Raw genomic sequence first — 25,193 nt, 5'->3', positions numbered from 1 at the left:
TTATGTATCATGATGTAAGCAGAAATGTGTGGAGGTGAGAAATTGCGTGGAAAATTTTATGAAATGTGGGGGCCTTCGCATTCCACATAAGTACTCCACTCATTTCAATGAAACAATGTCTTCCATACTTTCGAATTTTTCACTTCAACACGTAATCCACATCTACAACAAATGGAATCTCAATTTTTGTGGCTTGCTTAAACCAATCCATTTCTCCTTATGGAAATTCATATTGTAGCTATTAATCAAGAAAATATGAATCCTTAATACTCGTTTGACGTCTCTATAAAGAAAAAGTTGAGTTTAAAAATATTTGACAATAATTGTCGTGCTTTTCAATTTAACTCTAATGTCTAACTAGTTCATTGTTCTATGTCATATCTGTTTTTTGTGATGTAAAATTTCTAAATGAATCATTATCATATAAAACTCAAACAAATTTGTAAAATGAATACTTATTTCAAGAATTGGAGCAGTACCACAGAACTTATAAAATACTTTGCATGCACATGTATATTCCAGAATATTCCAGTCTTCTTCTCTTTTGCAATGCTCAGTGAACCGTTAACATTGATATATAGTGTGGAAGGAAATTTTTTCTCTTGCCCACCAACTTTCTTTGTCATCCGCACTCCACATAATGCTCCCCTACTCCTCTAAACCCCCCTCTGTTATCAAATATTCATATTTGCATTATGCTACTTACTAATATCATTTACTATGTTTTTCATTGTCTTGTGTCATGTGTACTTCTTTCCATTGTGATTTCTTACATTGTTTTATTGATTTATCAGATATTTAATTATTCCTATAAAATAAAATTATTCCATACAAGATTTAAACAAATATTTAAATAAACCATTATCATACAGAGCTGAAACAAATTTGTAAATCGAATAAGCAAGACTACAATATACTGTGTTGAGAATATTACAATACATTGCCTTTAGCATATACTAAATTTCAAAATTGGTTGAGAAAATAGCAAGATTTTGTAATGATTTATTTACTAATCAACCATTGTTTATGGATATTAACACTTCTACTGATTATGTCACCAAAATGGAGATCTGATTGCTTTGTTCATGTTTTATGAGAGCTATTCTAACAACGTTCTTACTTCGTCTAGTTCATCTTCAAACCACCTAAGCATTTGATAAAGTTCCAATATCTTATCCATTAACATTAAAATATCTCGACTAAGCATTAATATAACTTGGTTAAGCATTAATATATCTTGGCTTTCACTAATGCAAAAAACGATAGAAAAATTAGAAAGCAAAACCTAAAAACACTTATCAGTTTCAGAACAAAGAAAGTAAGTTGATTGCCTAAAACAAGTTTAGTGTTGACTTTAGTACTAACGAGTCTATAACAAAATAAACATGTTGACAAATTTATTTCACAAACAACAAGACTGCATATAATACGTCAAGGGAGATAATTCATTCAAATCATGATTTGACATCTAAGTTCTAAAACGACATTTAAATATTATTGATTTTAATGATATTCATTAACCAGTGATCACCATTAATATGGCTAGTACTAATTTTTCTGATCTTTAATCAGAAAATTCTGTTTTGAAATTAGTTACTTTAAATCATATACATTTTACTTAAATTCCAACTTGATATAGTCCAATTGACACAATTACATTTCATGATTGACGCGTTTCACATGCTTTATAAATTGATATCGAGATAATATTTTATTAATATCCTAAACCGCATCCTATTTTGATTAACTAAATCTCTCATGCCAATAAATATAAGTCTTTTGGCATTTATTTAGTGAACCAAAGCATATGCAGGACATTTACTATGCAAACTTGTTTTGCTATAGACCAACTTTTATTGTGTGTAGTAAGGAGTGATTTCAAATCTTAGATGTCAATTCATGACTTAGATGACTTATCACCTTTGAAAGATTATCCAAATATTAAATGAACTCTGTTCATTGAATTAAGTCAATTAAGTAACAATTATGACTTGGTGTGGTTTCTACCATTGTACATTAAGCTAAAAACTAGCATTCCAAAAGTATTATAAGTTTTTTTTCACTATGAAAGTTTTGATTGTAAGTTCTACACTTAAAAAATCAAATTGAAAAATTTTATCGTTCTAAATGGATTAGAAAATAGCAACTGAAACATGCTTTTATCTTTATCTATTCGTTCATGCATTTCAACATTGCTTTCAATTGACCAAAAGAATAAAATAATATGGAAAATGAAAAGCTCAAAAAATCGATAATGTTGGAAGCAAAGATTACAGTATCAATAACAACTTAACAACACTTTCAGGATCCATTAAACTTTTAGGATCATTACATTGCCAAAAACCATTTTGCTCCAAACATCACTAGAAAGATAACACTAAATAACACCATCAATATCCATGTTGCACCTTCATATAGGCACAACATAATAGAAATGAGTCTCAAATTACTTAGTCTAAAAATAGTATGGGAAATAGATTCAATATGCCATCAAAAAATAGATGCATATCCATTCACATAACCATCACTTGGCCTCCAACCTAATCTCTAACTCATAAAATGTACTTCCTCCACATATCCTCTATCTATGACTAAACTCTCTGAATGGTCACCTATAGATACAAACTACTCGTAACCAACACCAACTGCACCAACACCGATAACAACAACATCTCCAACTGATGTCACTCTTTTAAAAGCAGTAATCATTACAGAATGCATCATAGTAAATGCTATTAAGAACTTGAGTGATAAGTGTTAGACTATCTGGTAATGTGCTTCTTTCACTGGATGCGCTGCTGCTACGCGCGCGCGAACCCGAGATCGTCCTCGGCCTGGGATCGTTTGATCGAACTTCAGCATGGACCCTCCGGATCCACCCGGTGGGGATCCAGAGCTGCAAAGAGCATTCTCCAATCTGGTAAAGTCTCTTCCTCCGCAAAGACCTAGACCATCAGCAACAAAGTTTGTGAAGAAGCTTGATGTAATACAGGAAGTCCAGCTGCCTCCTACCATTCCGCGCATGGCAGCCATTTCCTTAGCAGAGAAAGGGTTAATCGGGCAATTTACAGGACTGTGGCCATCACCCAGAACAGTGCAAAGATGGGTCGAGAGAAACTGGTCGGACAAGATCCAGGGTAAAATATCCATCAGATTCTGTGGCAGAGGATATTATACTTTTCATTTTGAAACCAAAGAGGATAAAGATCTAATATTCAGAAATGGGCCTTACTTTATGGACTCCAGAGGCCTCTATCTCAATAAATGGACTCCGGATTTTGATCCAGAACTTGATATACCAAATGCGGTCCCAGTTTGGGTTAGATTGCCTCATCTTCCCCTTCACTGCTGGGGGGACGACTCGGTCAAAGCAATAGGAAATGCGGTTGGGAAATATATAGATCGCAGTGAACCCAAAGACAACATGCAGGCGTGTGCGCGGATTTGTGTTGAAGTCGATCTGGGTCGAGGACTGCCGGAAGCGATCAAACTGAAAGTTGATGACTGGTGCCATATTCAGCAGTTGGACTACGAGCAGATACCCTTCAAATGCAAGGTATGCCACGAATATGGACACTTTGCAAATAGATGCACTAAAATAGTTAATGTAGAATCTGATGAGCAGGATGGGCAATGGGAAACTGTAAAAAGGAAAAAATCATCTCCACCCCTCAAATCTTCGGAACCTGAGGCCCCTGGTCCTTCCCATCAGCATCCTTCCCGTCAGCAACCCTCCCTTCAGCAACCCTCCTCCTCCCAGCAACCTCCCCTTCAGAATCCTCCCTCATCTCCTCGGCTTTCCGACCCTCCTATCCCTCCATCCTCTAATCCCTTCGTGATCCTCTCCGAGGCTGATTCTGGGCCTGATTTCCCTTCCTCTGACCCTCCTCTCCATCCTTCTTCTCCTCACACCTCTCAGCCCTCTCTTGATCCTCCCTCTTCTAGGATTACCAGGAGCTCCTCAAAGGAACATGGAGCGCCTAGTGATGTTCCTAAAAAGCATGGACCTGGCAGGAAATCGGCTAAGCAGCAGAGGGAAGAAAATGCTCAGAAAGACATAGCCATGGGTTCCCAGACTCCAATAGAGTCATTCATTCTTGGACACTTGGAAAAAGAAAATAGTAACAAAGGCAATGAGAGGCGGGCACCTCTCCATGTAACCAGTAAATCATGATGAAAATACTATCTTGGAATAGTAGGGGATTAGGGCACCCCTCCAAGATAGCAGCCCTCAAGGATCTAATACACAGTGAAAGTCCTGAAATTGTTCTTATCCAAGAAACAAAGCAAGACCAGTCTGAAATTAGCAGAGTAATAAGCCAGCAAAAGCATTTCAATGGATGTGCAAGCGAAGCAAGAGGAGCCTCAGGCGGCATTCTAACTATGTGGGATAGCAATAAATGGATCTGTGATTCCACCAGGGTCCATCAGAACTGGATTCGAGTCACACTGGAAAACAAAACTGGCGGCCCAAAGGTAACAGTTTACAACATATATGCGCCAAATCAGTACAGAGAGAAAGAAGTGTGTTGGAACACATTTGAAGAAAGTATAGAAGAGGAGCAGAACAATAATCTCATTATAGCTGGAGATTTAAATCTGGTGATGCACGCCAACGAAAAAAGAGGAGGGAATTTCACCCCGGATCCTTTCAGAAGACAACTTGAGACTATCATGCAGGAGAAAGAACTTGTTGATATCAGACCCAAAAACCGTAGGTACACCTGGAGTAACAGAAGAATTGGCGCCGGCAATATCATGGAGCGTCTTGATAGGTTCCTTATAAGTATAGCATTCTTGTCCACCTTCACTACAAGCTATTCAAATACTCTCAATGTTTCAGCCTCTGACCATTACCCAATAACGCTCACTCTTCATAACCAATGTCAGTTAGGACCCATACCCTTCAAATACTGCTCCATTTGGAATCGCTCCTCAGCTGCAAAAGATGTGGTGCGGCAGGCTTGGATTCAACATGTGGAAGGATCGCCAACTTATATTTGGGAGACAAAATTGAAGAGAGTAAGACAGGCTCTAAAAAATTGGGCAAAGAACAATTATCAAGAGCCTGAGGTGAACAAAAAGAAAATTAAGCAAGAGCTAGAGGAAGTGCAACAAAGAATAGAAGCTCTTGGGCTATCCCAGCAAACTAAAGAGCAAGAAACTAGATTATATTCTCAGCTGAGTCAAACTATAAGGGACGAAGAAACAAAATGGAGACTGAAGTCCAGGCAACTCTGGTTGCAAGAGGGGGATAAAAACACAGCTTATTTCCACAAGCAGGCCACGGTTCGAAAGGCCAAAAATACAGTTAGCACAATAAAGGATAATGAGGGGAACAGTTACAACACTCAGGAATCTATAAAGGAAGCAGCCACCAAACATTTTAATAGCCTTCTGACTGAGGACAAAGGTGAGGAGGATTATTCAAGCATGCTGCAACATCTGCCCAAAGGAGTCACTCAAGAAATGAACAGCAGTCTCAGAAAAGAAGTAGAAGAAGAAGAAATCCAAGCAGCAATTTGGAGCTTACACCCAGATAAAGCTCCAGGACCTGATGGGTTTCCAATCAGCTTTTATAGAGAATATTGGCAGATGATCAAAAAAGATCTCTCAAAGATGATTCGTTGGGTTCTTAAAAAAGGCAAAATGGGGGGATTTACAAACTCCACCTATCTAGCCTTAATCCCCAAAGAGAACAGACCTTCCACCTTTTCAAGATTTCGACCAATATCTCTATGCAACTCAGCATATAAAATAGTCTCAAAAATTCTAGCATCCAGGCTTAAGCCATATCTCCCATCCCTGATCTCAGAAAACCAAGGGGGCTTTCTCCCTAATAGGCACATCACTGATTCTATCCTTCTTGTGCAAGAGGCCATCCACTCAAGTTTAAGTAGAAAAGAGAAAGGGTTTGTTCTTAAGCTGGATCTCGCCAATGCTTTTGATAGGGTAAGGCATTCCTTCCTGTATGCTGTACTTCATAAAATGGGATTCGACCCCTCCTTTATCACAATGATCAAAGCTTGTATAACGGATCCCTGGATCTCCCCCTTAATTAATGGGAGACCGTGTGCTGCATTCCAATCTTCTCGTGGCCTTAGACAAGGCTGCCCCCTATCTCCTTACTTGTTTATCCTTATGGCTGAATCATTCAGTCAAACCTTGGATTACAAGCGGAGAATAGGTCTAATCACTGGCATCAAGATCGAACAAGGAACAAAGAACATCAATCACTCTCAATTTGCAGATGATACTCTCTTAATAGGAGGAGCTTCCACCACTATTGCAAGGCGCTTTAAGAAGATTTTAGACCAATTCATGGATTACTCAGGTGGGAAGGTCAATCAGATAAAAAGTTGTATATATGGTTGGAACACACCAAATCACATCATCCATAACATTGCAAGTATATTTGGAGTCTCCTGCAAACTAGTCTGGAATCATTTCTCCTATCTAGGGATGCCAGTAAGTATGGGACCGCTGAAAGCTGATACCTGGAATGAAATTCTTGACAAAATAAAGAGAAAAATCCAGCAATGGGGCACCATGTGGCTGAATCCAGCAGGGCGTCTAGTTCTTCTAAAATCAGGTATAGCTTCTCTACCCATATATCGGTTCTCCTTATATCAAGCTCCTGTTGTTTTTCATCAGAAAATGGAAAGAGCTCTCAGGCATTTCCTTTGGCAAGGAGGGAAAACGGAAAAAAAGAAATTCAATCTTGTAGGCTGGAAGAACATCATTCAATCTCAGGAAAAAGGAGGATTAGGCATCCGATCACCAAAATTGCTAAATTTAGCACTTGGAGCAAAAATAGTATGGAGGTTGATCACTGGGCCTGTAGCGTGGTGGAAGAAGGTTTTAGAAGCAAAATACCTGAACTGCACAAGGCACCAACTCTTGGAGACTAATATACCCAGCAGGGATAGTACAAAAATTTGGCAACTCTGCAAGAAGGCCACTACCTTTATGTCTCAGAATATATCAAAGGTCCCAGGAGGGGGGGCAGCATCAACTTCTCCACAGACAGAATTTTAGGGCAGCATCCCATTGGAACAAACATGGAGGCAATCCCTGCCATAAACTGGCTCAATGGCAAAGGAATAATGCACTTGGCCCAAATATCTCATTGGGACAACCACTCTCAAGCATGGACAGGTTGGAACTTTCCGGATCATCCCAGGGAGCTAGATACTAGCCTCACTATCCTAAAGGATCTTCTACACAGCAAAGCTCCGATCCAAAAAGGCAAGCATGATGGATATCGTTGGGACCCAACTGGAACTCAATACACGGTTAAAGCTGGCCACCAATTTCTATGTGAGAGCAACTTCCATCAGGAAATATGGAACCAATGGAAACTTGTTTGGAGAGCAGAAGCCCCCCCCAAAATCAAATTTTTCATTTGGTTGCTCTTGAAAGGAAAAATATTAACAGCGGAAAACTTAAAGAAAAGAGGCATAATGGGGCCATCCAGATGCCCAAACTGCTGTAGATCAGAGGAAACAATCCAGCACCTGTTTGTAGAATGTCCGGTGGCTGATGAATGTTGGAGAAAGATGGCCTCAATAGGGGAAGCTTCCTGGGAGCCTCAGGCAACTATAGCAGAAACGATACACAAGTGGAGAAAGAACTGTCCATGGAAAGAGAAAAGGAGTAAATTGGTGCAAAGGGTATGGAACACCATTCCCCTAACACTTTTATGGCGCATTTGGTTGGCAAGAAATGGAAAGGTTTTCCAGGAGAAAGGCTGCAATACCAGGATAATTTGTCATAAGGCAAAAATGCTAGCGGAGGAGACAATCACAAATCACACCAAAGGCAAGATTGAGGCAACCAATTATAGCATAGAAGAGAGAAACCTGATCAGCTATGTTTTAGAGAATACTGCAAGCGCTCAGAAAGCAAATCAAGCAAGAACACAACTGAAAGAAACAAGCAGCCCATGGAAACTAAGGCTAAAGGACGAGGAATTTTCAAATTGGCTGCGAAATTGTAACAGGTTCTATTTATTTTTCGATGGAGCTTCTAAATCGAACCCGGGCCAAGCTGGCGCAGGGGGTCTAATCTGCAATGCAAATGGAGAGAGCATGCTTCATTTCGAATGGGGGCTAGGAGAAATTTCCAACAACAGGGCAGAGGGATTAGCATTATACCAGGGCCTCACGCAGCTGCTAAAGCTAGGGATACGAAAAGCAGTGGTTTTTGGGGACTCAGCTATAATTATCAGGCTTATGGCGCAGAGACAGAGCACGCCGAATATCCTCCTCCAGCAGATAAACCACCGGAATCAGATCCTCCATGCTTCAATGGAAGAGATCGAATACTATCACATCTTACGGGGCTTGAACAAGGAGGCTGATAAGTATGCCAACAGGGCATGCGCGCGCTCCAAGGGCAGCCTGAGTTGTAATAACATTGTCTCTCTGCAGCCATTACCATGAATCTACAACGGTTAGTCAACAGCAGGTGTACCATAACTGACAGTATTAATGACATCAGACAAGAAGTCAGAGCCGATGACGGAGCAGGTAAGGTAGGCAGGATTTGGATCAGCGACAAAATCAGAACATCGATTCATTACATGGAAACCAAGAGAAATCCAGCAGAGAATCGTCCTTGCAGTAGGATCTCATTTGCGGTTCATGATACGCATTTGACCATCCTGTGGACTACTTCGAGCCATAGCCGGGCACTTTCCCGCCCACACAGCATGCAAATCGTTTCTATTTATACCTCAGATGGCAGAAACACCCAATACATTAAGAAAATCAGTTTCTCCAGGCATCAGAGCATTATTGTTCCCGTTCAGTTCCATTCAGCCCGAGGGAGTTGTTATTGTGACCAGCAGAAGCATAACAACCCTGCGAGAGTCGTGATTGCAGTCTGCAGTAAGCTAAGAACTCAGAGAACCCGCGCTAAAGAAGCCAACAACGCAGACAGGGAATTTTCAGAGACAATGGCCCGTTCAGAAGATTGCTTCCACTGCAGAGACCTTCAGGCAGAGTTCGAGGAGCTGAGAGCGCAACAACGTGCACTGGAGGACCAAGTCCGAAGCCTGGAAACGCGAATGGAAGACCAGTTCAGAGTACTCAATGAGAAGTATCGGGCAGAGATCAATTTGTTCCTACACAGAGTCAATTCTCTACATGAACAATTCAGCAACTTGTCCAACCGGTGCAGTCATGCAGAAGAATCGATAGTAGTCCTCAAGTTCATGATGGACAAAAAGTTCAAGGAAACCCCTTCTTCCTCCAGTGCAAAACAGAATGATCCGGACCCAAACCCAGATGAGTCCACAGCAAGGAAGATCAGCCATATAGAAATAGACTAATTATGTTTTGTAGTTGTAAATTTTGGTGCTTGCAATATGTAAGGATTTACAGTAGTATAAGAAGCCTTAGAGGCAGGAAAATCAGAACAAGGAGCAAGGAATGGACCCTTTTTGTAATTCCTTGGATCCATGAAGTTCAGGAAATACTGTATGTATGGCGAACAGCCTCTTCTTTTTTCAGATTATAATATAGCAACCGAAGTTTGTCTAAAAAAAAAAAGAACTTGAGTGATAAGTTAATTGCATGTTGATTTGTTGAATAGATATTATCACTGCTAAGCGTTAATTAATTCTTCAATGCTAAGTGGGAATTCCAAGTTTCCACAATCTTAATAAACATTACCATCTGGACATGATTTTTTCATATAACACACTTGTCCTTTTTTCCATGCTCTAGTACTAAATGCTTTCAACAATTTGCACATTACATGTTATCATTAGAATGATTACGTAATAAAATATGTTATAAACATTAATGTTAAACTATTCAAATAACGAGTGCAATATGTGACATTAAATTTGATAAATGATATTTGATATTGTATGTTGGCTTTGAAGTGCAAAGAAGTTGATTTTGCAGCATTGTGTGCTAGGTTTGAACTTTTTTCGCACTCCCACACTCCCACACGTGTTCCGAAAAAAAGTCTAAAGTGTGGTAGAAATTGATTCTACAGCATTGAAGAAAAATAACTATTCTACACACTTATGTGGAAAGCATTCATTATGCAGAGAGTTTTGTGCAGAGAGATTTCATTGTGTGAAGAGATTTCACTGTGCAAATAGATTTGAGTGGATAACTTTCATTATACGAACAAATATTTCATTATGTGGAGTTTGTCCACACTCCATACAACCTTTAATAAATTAACTAACAGTATTTAGAATACGATTTAGTGTTAAAATAATACTAATAATATCTAATAATAATGATGCAAAAAATTGTTCGGAGAGAGAATGAAAATTCAAACTTTACATCGTAGAATTAATTAATGCTTATCAGTGCTATTAATAGCTATTCAGAAAAATGATATGCAATCATGTTATCATTGTGTAGTGTGTTGTTTTCACTCCGTACAACCATTACTAAATTAACTAACAATATTCAGAATACGATTCAGTGTTAAAATATTACCAATAATAAATAATAATAATGATGCGGAAGAATTGTGTGGAGAGAGAATGTGAACATCGAAGAATTAAATAATTCTTAAAAATGATATTAATATCTAATCATAAAATGATACACAATCACATTATCACCAAAATAATTAATAGAGTTTACTTTAATATCGATAAAATTGTATCTATCAATATTTTAAAATAATATTTTTAGCATTTATTCAGTGAATTCAAGTATATGCACATGTTTCTATAGCCAATATACCTGATATAAAGTTGAAACGATGTGTGGATATCCTTCATACAATTCTATTCTAATTATATGTATTCTAATTATCATTTACTAATTTTTCTATTAACAATAGAATGATTGATGCAACTTTGACTGTGAGTGAAATTTTTCCTTATCGCATAGTAGAGAGGTAAAGTCCAAGTTTTTATTATGCAAAGTGCTTCTCCATACACCCTTATCTCCACACATACACATTCTCCGCACACAATATTTTGTCGTTATTGTGGAGTTCATAGGTAGAGTCAAAGTTTTATTGTGCAACGTGATTGTCCACCCTCCCTTATCTCCTCTATTGTTAATTAATCGATTAAGGCTAAGAACTATGTGGGGCCCACATTTTCTCCTTATTTGAGAATGCTCACATTTTTGCAATTTATCTTTATTGCAGAGTGCAAAGGTGTAGTCAAAGTTTGTATTCTGTGAAATTTTTTTCGATAGTCCCTTATCTCTACACATACCCATTCTTCACACAAAATACTTTGTCATTATTGCAGAATGCGGAGATAGAGGCGAAGTTTTTATTTTAGCATAACGATTTCATTACTAGCCTTAATTAAATTTTTAATATTCAGTAATATGCACTCCAAAATGTTGCTATGTGCAAATGGATAATGTATATGAATGTGTAAAAAATAATGAACGAAGATTCTACCACACATATTGTTTTCTGCACATCACTTTACTCTTCCATAACAAAAACTGGTTGCGGAAAATTATTTATGCATGCATTTTCTGAATAAATGGTGAAAATAAGATTTTATAATATCGATTGATTTTCTAAAAAGCAATAATCATTATACAATGTTGATTTTCTGAATAAATGCTCATGTTAACTAGGAAGGGAAATAAACAAATTTGCAAATTAAGCTACGAAAACATTTTAAAACTAGGAAATATTTTTTGGTTTGCGAAAAGATTAGCAGAATAAGAATTTACACCAAAAGCAAAGAAATAATTTACTTTGATGTAGGGTATATCCAACAAATTAAATAGAGTGATATAGATAAATATCACGCATGGATTTGTTTTATTTTTATTTTCGAATTCGATGATGAACTAAGGTGAAATGCCACAACCTTGTATATCATCAACCGAAATTCTTCTAATGTCCAAAAAATACAAGAAGGATTGACACAATTCACAACTGGGCTACAAATAGCTATTCTAAACTTATTTTCTCCATATAGTCTCAGAAACATACCTACAAACATAATACATTTGTATCACATAATAAGAAAAAGGACTAACAATTGCCTAAATCACTACATATCCTCCATAACAGAAGCAATCTGTGCTTCATTAACTTATGTCTCAAGCTGAGAAAGAGGGGAGTCTGGTCACTGGTAGAGTCAAATATACTCTCTTTATGAGGTGCTAAAATCCCATGCTCCACCATGGTATCCTCATCTTCTGGATTATTGTCCTGCTCAGCATTGACATCCTCTGCCTGAGCTAAATTATCCACATGAAAACTCAACATTTCATTTCTAGATTGCAACCAATCCACAGTCAGCTCCAATATTGCCATTTTTTCATTTAAAAGCTTGAAATGGACCCATGATTTAGATAGAATCATCTGAGCATGCTTTGAGACCAAAGCGATGATAAATCCATAGCACCAACCATCTTAAATAAATAAATGTTGAGCTCTTCCTCTGCAATTCCAGAATTGCACTCCATAAACTTCAACTTGTACCAAACTTGTTGATCAACTTGGCACAGTATGGCTCTAATCCCTGACTCTATGCTTGCAAAGGCACTCCAACTATATATATATATATATATATATATATATATATATATATATATATATATATATATATATATATATATATATATATATATATATATACCATCAATTTAAATTTCTTTGATTTTAACCCTTTATGTTCACTATTAATGTCGACTCGATCCACAGGAACCAAACAATCAAGAAAATCAAAGGCGATAATGGAAAGATTGTAGTCTGAAGCAAATTCTAGTCTATGCTTGCAAAGTCACTCCAACAATCTATATATACCATCAATCTAACTTTCCTTGATTTTAAGCCTCTGTCTTTGCCATTAATGCCAACTCAATTCATAGGTACCAAACAATCAAGAAAATCGAAGGCGCTAATAGACATATCGCAGTCAGAAACAAATTTCAATTCATTATGTGCAGAGCTTTCATGCTACAAAACTTTCTCCGCACTCTGCATAATGCTTAGAAAATTAATTAGCAGTACTCAGAATACAGAGATATGGATTATTTAGAATTAAAATATTACCAATAATTTATAATAATAATGATGCAGAAGAATTGTGTGGAGAGAAAATGCATACAAAAGTGTAGAACATCGCAACACACTTGTATTTGTTATTAACAAATGCTTGTGTAGAGATATTTCCATGGAGAAATTATTCTCCACAATTCCACACTTGGTCTCCGAGAGATCTTTGTTGAGAGCTTTCATTATGCAGTTTTTTTTCCACAATTAGCACAACCTTTACTCAATTGACTAGTGGTATGCAAAATACAGAAATATGGATTATTTAGTATTAAAACACTACCAATAACATATAATAATAATGATGCAAAATAATTGTGTGGAGAGAGAATGCATACAGAATTGTGGAACATTGCGACACACTTCTATTTGTTATTAACAAATGTTTGTGAGGAATGATTTCAGTGAGCAGAGAGATTTCATTATAAGAGCACAACCTTTAATAAATTAATTAACGGTATTTTCAATACAAAGATATGGATTATTTGGTATTAGCAATAATATGTACATGGAAGCGTGGAACATCACGACACACTTATATTTTTTATTAACAAATGCTTGTGCGGAGAACTTTCACTATGTGGAAAGTTTTGTGCCAACATCTTTCATTATTAGAGCCATTGTTTATTTGGGTCATTTTTTTTTCTCTTAGTAAAAAATGCAAAAAATGATAGACAAATTAGAAAGCAAAACCTAAAAACACTTAACAGTTTCAGAACAAACAAAGTAAGTCGATTGCCTAAAACAAGTTTAGTGTTGACTTCAGTACTAATGATTCTATAACAAAATGAACATGTTGACAAATTGCTTTCACAACCAACAAGCCTACATATAATACGTCAAAGGAGATAATTCATTCAAACATGAATTCACATCTAAGTTCTAAAATGACATTTAAACATTATTGATTTTAATGGTATTCATTAACCAATGATCGCCATCAATATGGCTAGTAATATTTTTCCTGATCTTTAATAAGAAAAGTCTATTTTGAAACTAGTTACTTTAAATCATATACATTTTACGTAAATTCCAACTCGATATAGTCCAATAGATACAATTACATTTCATGATTGACATGTTTCACACACTTTATAAATCAATATCGAGATACTATTTTATTAATATCCTAAACCACATCCTACTTTGATTAGCTAAAGCTCTCATGCCAATAAATATAAATCCTTTTGGCATTTAGTCAGTGAACCAAAGCGTATGTAGGACATTTACTATGTAAACTTGCTTTTTCTATCGACCAATTTTTGCTGTGCATAGTAAGGAGTGATTTTGGATCTTAGATGTCAATTCATGACTTAGATGCCTTATCACTATTGAATTATTATCCAAATATTAAATGAACTCTATTCACTGAATTATGTCAATTAAGTAACAATTTATGACTTGGTGTGGTTTCTACCGTTGTACATTAAGCTAAAAACTAGCATTCCAAAAGTATTATAAGTTATTTTGCACAATGAAAGCTTTGATTGTAAGTTCTGCACTTTGAAAATTAAATTGCAAAAGTTTATCGTTCTAAATGGATTAGAAAATAGTGGCTGACACATGTTTTTATGTTTATATATTCATTCATGCATTTCAGCATTGCTTTCAATTGACCAAAATAATCAAATAAGATGGAAAATTAAAATCTCGAAAAATTGATAATGTTGGAAGCAAAGATTACAGTATTGATAACAACTTAACAAAACTTTCAAGATCCATAAAACTTTTAGGATCATTACATTGAAAAAACCATTTTGCTCCAAACATCACTAGAAAGATAAGACTAAATAACACCATCAATATCCATGTTTCACCTTCATATAGGCACAACATAATAGAAATGAGTCTCAAACTACTTAGTCTAAAGATAGTCTTAGAAATAGATTCAATATGCCATCGAAAAATAGATGCAGATCCATTCACATAACCATCACTTGTCCTACAACCTAATCTTTATCTCATAAAATGTACTTCCTACACATATCCTCCATCTATGACTGAACTCTCTGAATTTTCACCTATAGATACAAACTACCCATAACCAACACCAACTGCACTGGCACCAATAGCAAAAACATCTCCAACTGAAGTCGCTCTTTTAAAAGCAGTAATTATTATAGAATGCATCATAGTAAATGATATTAAGCACTTAAGTGATAAATTAATTGCATGTTGATTTTCTGAATAGATATATTTTTTTAACACGATCAGATATTGGTTATATTGCAAAAAAAAAAAAGAGAGAGGAGCAAACTCCTATTACAATCGGTGAGGTTTTGATTCAAGTAGAAAGATGAAAATGGGAGCGCAGTCCCTATTTCTAAGCTTGAAATCCAATTTTCTATGAATTCCTTTGACTAACTTGGCATATTGCCTTACAAACTGTCCTAGAAGAAAAATATACTTGCAATTCATTAAATTATTATTCGATTTCTCAATATTTGTTGACTGACTGCTCCTACTGAGAGTGGTGCTTCTTGCTTTGCTGGACATAATTTTCCCCTTCCTGAGTGATTGTCTTGATATAGGCTATGGCTTCCTCTAGATGCTTACATTTGTTTTTGAGTTCTAGAATTTCGACTTTCTAATTATCTATATCTCTCTGTTTATAAATATTCTCCCTTCTCATTTATGACCTGAGTTCCTGGAGTGCATCATTGAACCTGCCTATCATGAACTTATTTGCCCTACATGTTGGGCATCTGTCATTTTTTGCAACTCTTTCCATAGGGTTGCACTCCATTTTGATCCACTGACTTGCTAATTTTTTTTGCAGGTTTTCTATTCCTCTTGTGTGTGCTCTTGTTGTTCTTGTTGTCGTATTGAGTATGCCTTCTGCTGATATTTTTTTGTTCTGCTTCGTTGTTTTTGTCGATTGTCCTTCCTTTAAAGAAATGTTTGACCTGGAGTAGCCTATTACTGCCCAAGAGAGAAATAGACTCAGCAATGCCCAATCTGGAATAGAAGAGATACTCTGAGCCCGATTTGAAGGGATGCTCTGTAGCCTATTTGATGAGATGTCTGCCTGAATCTTTGAGATGTCTGAGAGAGTAATGTAGAAAACGCAATGGGAAGACAAATGACTTTGCGGGAGGTGATGGAGATTTTGAAAAGAGAAAGACTCACTAATAAATTGACACAGGGAAATGAAGGCACTGAATAGAGAGCTGTAGCGATTCTGGGGAGAAATACACACGGTGATGTTGAGTACTCTATACCTGTTGATGATCACGCAGTTACGATTGTTGTTACCATGATTGGGGATGGTTGAGAGTGTGATGGAGAAATCGCAGAGGGAAGACTGACTCTGCGGGAGGAGTTGAAGACTTCGGGGAGAGGGAGATTCACTGATAGATTGACACAGGAAGTTGAAAATGCTTAACTAAGAGCTTTTGCGATTCAGGGGAGGAATACACAGGCTGGTGTAGAGAACACTAAACCTGTTGATGATCACAAGGATACGAATGTTGTTGCAGTGATTGGGGATGGGCACTCGATTACAATTTATGAACTCACATTGAGATTGAGATTTGACATTGATATGACATATAACAACTTGATTCATGCAGAGAATATCTCCATCCTCCTTGGCCTGCGGGCTTGGGATGGAGGCAGATTTGTTTTGGATTTTCTGATTATACACCTGTGGATACCCATTGAGTACATCTGCTAAAAAATCTACCTTATGATCTTCTGGTGTACTCTCCCAGTTGTTTTGATTTTCCTCATACTTTTTTCCATTGTTTTTCTCTTTCCTCATGAAGAATGAAATAGTTTATGGGATGGAACTGCAATATATTTCTTTATTTTCTTTGATGCTTCCTGCTTCTCTTTCTGTTGCTTTATTAGCGAGGTTATCAGCCTTTTTATTATGTTCTCTCAGAACATGTTTAAAGTTGATCATTCCTAAGCCTTTTAAATTCAATCTTATCCTCTTGTAGATTCTACTCATAGCTGAATTATTGGGATTTTTACTTTTGATCATTGCTTCAATAACAATTGTTGAATCTCCTATTATTATAGGATCTTGAATTGCCTTTTTTTTAATATCCTTGAGCCTAATAGAAGACTGTAGGCTTCAACTTTGTTATTTGTGGTTTCTCCCAGGCCCCATTCGTAAGTGACAATCTCTTTCCCATCTAGATCACTTATCACTCCTCCTGCTCCTGCTTTCCCTAGGTTGTTTTTCGATGCCCCATCGAAAAAAAGACTGAATCTATTTTGTTTTTTTCTCCACTCTTCGAATTCTTTTTCACTCATCCTTAGTTTCCAGTTTCTTGCTGTGGGAGCTTTCTTTGTTCCTGCTTTCCCAATGTGTTCCAATATTGCTTTCCCAATCCAATCTCTCTCCTCTTGTTGAATATTGTTGTGGTCCACTGCTGACATCCCTTTAGTGTTTATAATTTCTAAGACTAAACCCCAAGTTTTTGATAAGATTTTACCTGTTCTTGGCTTTTGATCTTTGAAGATGCTTTTATTTCTAGTTAGCCAAATCTGCCAACACAGAACTGTTGGAAGGCATTTCCAAAGTCTGATTATTGTAGCCTTGTTCTTTGTAGAGTAAGGGTAATTCTTCTCCCATGCCTTATAAAACTCTGAGAAAGTGTTTGTGAAGTTTAAATTAATTTCCAGCGGGCTTGAAATTTGCTTCCAGCATTCTCTGGCTATCCTACATTCCAGAAAGAGATGTTGTATGGACTCTTCTTCTGTCAGGCACATGGAGCACCTGGAGGGACCCTGAATTCCTTTTTTTTAAGTTTTCAATAGTTAGAATTTTTCCTTTGAGAAGAGTCCATATAAATGTTTTTATTTTAGGGAGGCATTCAGTCTTCCAAGCCAATTTCTAGAGGTTCCATTCCTGATGGTTTTGGTGATCTTGAAGTGCTTTGTACCCTGTTTTAACCGTATATCCTCCTCCACTTGGATCCCAAACAAAGTCGTCCTCTTCCTCAATACTTATGGGCGCTGCCTCTTTGAGATGATGCTTTAATTTCTCCCATTGTCCCTTCAAGTTTAAAGGGATTGTTGTGATTTGCCACTCATGCCAAGTTTGTTGATCCCAAGCTGAAATTGAATGAAGAGTATTCAGCCCTCTTTCTGTCATCCATCTTTGTATGCCTAGGAGGTCCATTTGGAGGTTTAGAGGCTCTTTTCCCATGATTCTATCGTCCCAGATTGACACCGTTTTCCCATTTCCCGGGGTTTTAGATATATGATTCCTAATTGAGGGGATTAACTTCTTTACAAGTTTCCAAACTTGCGTGCAAGGCCTCATAGGGATGTTGTCAGTCAATAACTTTGTTCTGTTTTGATTCAAGTATTTTGTGGCGAGGGCTTTTTTCCACCAACTTTCCTTTCCAGTTATCATTCTCCATATTATTTTCATTCCTAGAGCAGCATTCATTAAGCCTAGTAAACGAATGGATAGTCCTCCCTGTTCATATGGTAGTGTGACTTGATCCCACTTGACCAAGCTGAACTTTTTGTTCTCTTGCTTCCCTCCCTACCAGAGAAAGCTTCTTATGATTAATTCCATTTGCTTGTGTGCGCTTGCTGGAGCCAGAATAATCGCATACTGATATATTGGGAGAGCTGAGAGTAGTGCCTTTATCATTATCACCCTACCAGCCATATTGAGCCACATCATACCCCATTTTTGAATTTTGTCTTTCATTTTTTCAACTTGTTTGCTCCATACTTCAGCTTTTACATTCTCTTTAGCTATTGGGAGTCCTAAATAGATGAAGTGCTTCCATCTTGTTTGTGTTGGAATCTCTAGGATTTGCGAGATACTCTGCATTATTCTTGGTGGGGTGTTCCAACCATAAATTCTACATTTCGAGTTGTTTAAAAGCCCTCCAGATACTTGAAGAAAGTCATCCAAAACTTTTTAAAATCTTCTCGCTATTATACTTGATGCCCCTCCCAATAAAAGGGTGTCATCAGCAAAAAGGGAATGATTGATATTTTTGACTCCTCTTGCAATTTGGATACCTGTAATATTTTTTTCTCTTCTTTGTTTTTCTAATGCAACGCTTAGCGTTTCAGCCATTATAATATATAGGAATGGTGAGAGTGGACATCCTTGTCTCAGCCCTCTTGAGCTCTGAAAGAAGTTGTTAGGTCTTCCATTTATTAGAGGCGTTATCCAAGGGGTCAAGATGCAGGCCCGTATGGTCTCTATTATGTCTTGAGAGAACCCAAATTTTTTAAGGACTGTTGTTAGATACGTGTGGCTGTCTCTATCAAAAGCATTTTCCATGTCTAGCTCTATGATAATTCCTTTCTCTTTCCTTTGAATGCTAGTGTGAATTGCTTCCTGGACAATAATCGCATTATCAATTATTTGACTGCTAGGGATAAAGCCACCCTAATTTTCAGAGATTACTTCAGGGAGAACTCTCTTGATTCTATTGGCTATTATTTTTGTGATAATTTTGTAGGAGGAGTTGCATAGAGATATTGGTCTGTATCTATTGAAAGTTGTTGGATTGGAGTCCTTTGGTATTAGTGCCAGATAAGATGATTTGGTATTTCCTCCTCTCTCTTTTTTTTTGAATACATTTTTAATCATTCTCAGTAAATCTTTTTTTATGACATTCCAGTGCTACCTATAGAAGCTGATTGTGAAACCATCTGGCCCCGGGGCCTTGTCTGGGTGAAGTCTCCATATTGCTGCCAGCACTTCTTCTTCAGCGATTTCTTTGTTTATTTCTGAATTTTGATCGTCACTTTTTTTTTTGAATGTGTTGTAGGAAGTCCTCATGATTTGTTGGTTGTTCATTTGTTGTTAATAGATCTTTGAAGTGGTTATGGGCTGCCTTTTTTAATTCCTCCACTCCTTTTATTTCTTTCCCATCCACTTTAATTTGGTCTATCTGATTTCTAACTCTTCTCATTTTCATTGTGTTGTGAAAGAAGGCAGTATTTTTGTCCCCAGCTCTCAGCCATAGGCATCTGGATTTCAATCTAATCTCTTCTTCTTCTTTTCTATTTTCTCTATATATTTCCCAAAATAATTCCTTTTCTTTCAGGTAGTCCTATTTATCCTCCTCTTTGTTTTCCTTTTATTCTTGCATGCTGTCCATTTTTTTGTAGTTCTATTTTCCTTCCTTTTTTTTTTTTTAAAAATTCATTCTCTCTTTCCCATACTTTTAGCTTTATTCTCATAGTTTTTAGTTTTGTTTCCCATACAAAATGTGGTGATCCTGTAATGTTTTGTGCCCATCCCTCTTTGATTTGAGTTCTAAAATCTTCATTGTTGTCCTAGATTGAGTTGTATCTAAAAGGAAGAGGGCCTTGGTTGTCCATTTTGCCCAGTATGATTGTTACTGGTTTATGATCTGATGTTGTTGTGTATAATTTTGGACTTGACAGAGGTGTATTCAGCTACTATGTTTTCTTGAACTAAAATTTTGTCCAACCTCTCCTTTATATTACTCTTGCCCACTCTCTTATTACTCCAAGTGTATTTCCCATTACTTGGCGGGATGTCAATTAAATTGTGCTACTCCATTATTGCTTCCAAAGCTTCTCTTGACAGATCCGCATGATAAATCCCTCCAAATTTTTCTTCTATGTTTCTAACCAAGTTTAGATCACCTCCCAAAATTATTTTCCCATTTTGACTTTCTGTTAGAGCTTCTTTTATTGAGTTCCAACATTGTTCTTTTTCTTTATAATGGTTTGGAGCGTATATGTTGATGAGGCTATATTTTTCCTTTGTGTTGATTTCCTTTAAATCAGTTTTGATCCAATGCTTATCAATTTTTTGATTTTTCATTTCCCATTTCCCTTTTTTCCAAAGGGTGCAAATTCCTCCTGAGGCTCCTGTTGCCTCTAGCGCTAGTCCTTCATAATTTTTTAATTTTTGTATCATTTTTCCATTTTCTTGACTGTTTGTTTTGGTCTCCTGGATCATGAAAATGTTCGACACTTCTTTCATTAAAATGTCTCTCGCTGCATTTACTTTATAAGTTGTACCCAGACCACAACAATTCCAAGAGACCACTATCATTATTTGTTGGTTTGATGGTGAACAATACCCTTCCCTCTCTGCTAATTTTTCTCATTGTTTCCTGAGTTTTTCCCAAGGAAGGAGTCCATTGGTTGTTGAGTGCCTAGAGCCATCTCTTTGGCTGTTGCTTCATCCCTTATTTCCTTGTTAGATTTTTTGCCTGCTTTTTTTTGGTGTTCATTGATTTGTAGAGTCTCTTTGGATTGGTTTCTAGTTAAAATATGGTCCACTGATGGAGGGGGAGGGGGAGAGCGAGGGTTTGTAGGTAGGGAGGACAAGATGAGGGGGTTGTGGGAATGCGAGGGGGATCGGGGTGAGGGTGGATCAAGAGAGTCTTCCAAGGGCCCAAAGGGGTTCGAATTTGTGAGGGGTGGAGGGAAGATAGCGGAAGGGGATGGAGGAGAGGGTTCATTTGAGACCTGGGCTGCAATGATGGGGGAGGAGGTTGCTTGTTGGTGGATTTCTTCCTTTTTACTTGTTCCCATTTATTTTCTACTTCCTCAGCACTTTCATTTTCTTTTTTTTAGAACATCTATTTGAAAAATGGCCATATTCGTGACATACCTTGCATTTGAATGGGATTTGTTCGTAATCTAGCTGTTGTATATGCGTCCATTGATCTACCTTGATCTTTATCGCTTCTGGGAGTCCTTTTCCTAGATCCACTTCCACGCATATTCTGGCACATGTATGCATGTTTTCCTTCGGCTCACATCTGCCTATGTATTTCCCTACTGCATTTCCTATTGCCTTTACTGACTCATCTCCCCAACATTGTAGAGGAAGATGAGGTAACTTGACCCACACTGGCACTGCACTTGGTACATCCATTTCAGGATCGAAGTCTGGAGTCCATCGATTTAAGTATAGTCCTCTGGTATCCATGAAATATGGACCATTTCTGAATATTAGATCTATGTCTTCTTTTGTTTCAAAATGAAAGGTGTAGTATCATCTTCCGCAGAACCTTATTGAGATTTTTCCATTGATGGTTGAGCTCTAATTTCTTTAGACCCATTTTTGAACCGATTTGGGTGACAGCCATAGCCCAGTGAACTGTCCAACTAAACCACGTTCAGTAAGAGATAGTGCTGCTCCGCAAGGGAGAGCAGGGGGAAGAGAAATTTCTAGAATATCATCGAGATTTTTGACAAACTTGTTTACTATTGGCCTGATTCTTGGAGGTCCTGTTGTAGCTATAAGAGAGGCAAACGCATTGGCTGCGTCTTCATTTCCTTGGAGTCATTCTAGAGGTGGTTCGCCCTCATCTGGGAGATCCATTGGCTTTGAGATCTCAGCAGCAGGAGGCTGCTGAGTGGTGGCTGTGTGCAGGGTGAGAACCAGCTAGGTCACGCAGGGCAACAGCAGGGGTGCGCGTGCGATATCTAAATCTTATGAATAGATATTAATATCACCACTAAGCATTAATTAATTCCTCAATGCTAAGTGTGAATTCCAGGTTTTCGCATCTTCATAAACATTACCGTCTGGACATAATTTTTTCATATAACACACTCATCCATTTTTGCATGCTCTAATACTAAAGTCTTTCAACAGTTTTCACATTACATGTTATCATTAGAATGATTACGTAATAAAATATGTTATAAACACTAATGTTAAAATTGTGCAAATAACGAGTGCAACATGCGACATTAAATTTGATAAATGAGATTTGATATTGTATGTTGGCTTTGAAGTGCAGAGAAGTTGATTTTGCAACATTGTGTGTTAGGTTTGAACTTTTTTCGCAATCCCACACTCCCACACGTGTTCCGAAAAAATGTCTAGAGTGTGGCGTCTTTAGTGTGGTAGAAATTGATTCTGTGGCATTGCAAAAAAATAACTATTCTCCACACTTATGTGGAAAGCATTCACTATGTAGAGAGTTTTGTGCAGAAAGACTTCAGTATGCAAAGAGCTTTCACTGTGCAGATAGATTTGAGTGGATAACATTCATTATACAAACAAAGATTTCATCATGCGGAGTTTGTCCACACTCCGTACAACCTTTAACCAATTAACTAACAGTATTCAGAATACAGTTCAGTGTTAAAATAGTACTAATAATATATAATAATAGTGATGCAAAAAATGTGTGCAGAAAGAATGCAAATTCAAACTTAACATCGAAGAATTAATTAATTCTTATCAGTCTTCTTAATATATATTCAGCAAAATGACATGCAATCATGTTATCATTATGCAAAGTATTGTTTAACTCCGTACAACCTTTATTAAATTAACTAACGATATTCAAAATACGATTCAGTGTTAAAATATTACAAATAATATATAATAATAATGATGTGGAAAAATTGTGTGGAGAGAAAATGTGAACATTGAAGAATTAAATAATTCTTAACAATGATATTAATATCTACTCATAAAAATGATACACAATCGCATTATCACCAAAATACTTAATGGAATTTACTTTGATATCGATAAAATTGTATGTATCGTTATTTTAAAATAATATTTTTCAGCATTTATTTAGTAAATTCAAGTATATGAACATGTTTGTATAGCCAATATCCTTGATATAAAATTGAAACGATGTGCGGATATCCTTCGTACAATTCTATTCTAATTATATGTATTCTAATTATCATTTACTAATTTTTCTATTAACAATAAAATGATTGATGCAACTTTGACTGTGAGTGCAATTTTTCCTTATCGCATAGTACAGAGGTAAAGTCCAAGATTTTATTATGCAAAGTGCTTCTCCATACTCCCTTATCTCTGCACATACACATTCTCCGCACACAATATTTTGTCGTTATTGTGGAGTTCATATGTAGAGTCAAAGTTTTATTGTGCAACGTGCTTGTTTGCACTCCCTTATCTCCTCTACTATTAATTAATTGATTAAGGCCATACTTCTCTATGTGGGGCCCACATTTTCTCATTATTTAAGAATGCTCGCATTTCTGCAATTTATCTTTATTACAAAGGGCAAAGGTGTAGTCAAAGTTTTTATTTTGTGAAATTCTTCTCGATAGTCCCTTATCTCTACACATACCCATTCTTCACACACAATACTTTGTCATTATTGTGGAATGTAGAGATAGAGTTGAAGTGTTTATTTTAGCATAACGATTTCATTACTAGCCTTAATTAAATTTTTAAAATTCAGTAATCTGCACTCCAAAACGTTGCTATGTGCAGATGGATAATGTATATGAAAGTGTAAAAAACAATGAACGAAGATTCTACCACACACACTGTTTTCTGCACATCACTTTACTCTGCCATAACAAAAATTGGTTGCGAAAAATTGTTTATGCATGCATTTTTTGAATAAATGGTGAAAATAATATTTTATAATACTGATCAATTTGCTAAAAAACAATAATCATTATATAGTGTTGATTTTCCAAATAAATGCTCACGTTAACCAGGAAGGGAAATAGGCAAATCTGCAAATTATCTTACAAAAACATTTTAAAATTAGGGAAATATTTTTTGGTTTGCGAAAAGGTTAGCAGAATAAGATTTTACACCAAAAGCAAAGCAACAATTTACTTTGATGTAGGGTATAGCCAACGAATTAAATAGAGCGATATAAATAAATATCACGCATGGATTTGTTTTTTTATTTTTATTTTTTTTTTTTTTTTTTTTTCGAATTTGATGATGAACTAAGGTGAAATGCCATACCCTTGTATATCATCAACCAAAATTTCTTCTTCTAATGTCAAAAAAATCAAAGAAGGATTGACACAATTCACAACTGGACTACAAATAGCTATTCTAAGCTGATTTTCTCCATATAGTCTCAAAAAAATACCTACAAACATAATACATTTGTATAACATAATTAAAAAAAAGACTAATAATTGTCTAAATCACTACATATCCTCCATAACAGAAGCAATCTGCACTTCATTAACTTATGTCTCAAGATGAGAAGGAGTGGAGTCTGGTCACTGGCAGAGTTAAAGCTACTCTCCTCGTGAGGCACTAAAATCTAATGCTCCACCATGATATCCTCATCTTCTTCATTATCGACCTGCCCAGCATTGATGTCCTCTGCCTGAGCTAAATTATCTAAATGAAAACTCAAAATTTCATTTTCTAATTTCATCCACTCCAGTGTCAGCTCCAATATTACCATTTTTTAATTTAAAAGCTCAAAATGGACCCATGATTT

General features: G+C 36.5%; 1 protein-coding gene across 1 annotated transcript; it reads left to right on the top strand.

The window, feature by feature from the left end:
• Positions 1 to 7,463: 7,463 nt before the first annotated feature.
• Positions 7,464 to 8,444, top strand: LOC149193741 (uncharacterized). The gene has a single exon (XM_089407422.1). The coding sequence runs from the start codon at positions 7,464 to 7,466 to the stop codon at positions 8,442 to 8,444; it is 981 nt and encodes a 326-aa protein (XP_089263548.1).
• Positions 8,445 to 25,193: the final 16,749 nt, after the last annotated feature.

The sequence above is a fragment of the Pinus tabuliformis genome, chromosome 2_2 (assembly GCF_031772625.1).
Source record: "Pinus tabuliformis cultivar Carrire ecotype Pingquan chromosome 2_2, CPIR1, whole genome shotgun sequence".
Taxonomy (NCBI): Eukaryota; Viridiplantae; Streptophyta; class Pinopsida; order Pinales; family Pinaceae; genus Pinus; species Pinus tabuliformis.
The sequence above is the reverse complement of the archived record's forward strand: the minus strand, read 5'-3'. Positions and strand labels throughout refer to the sequence as shown.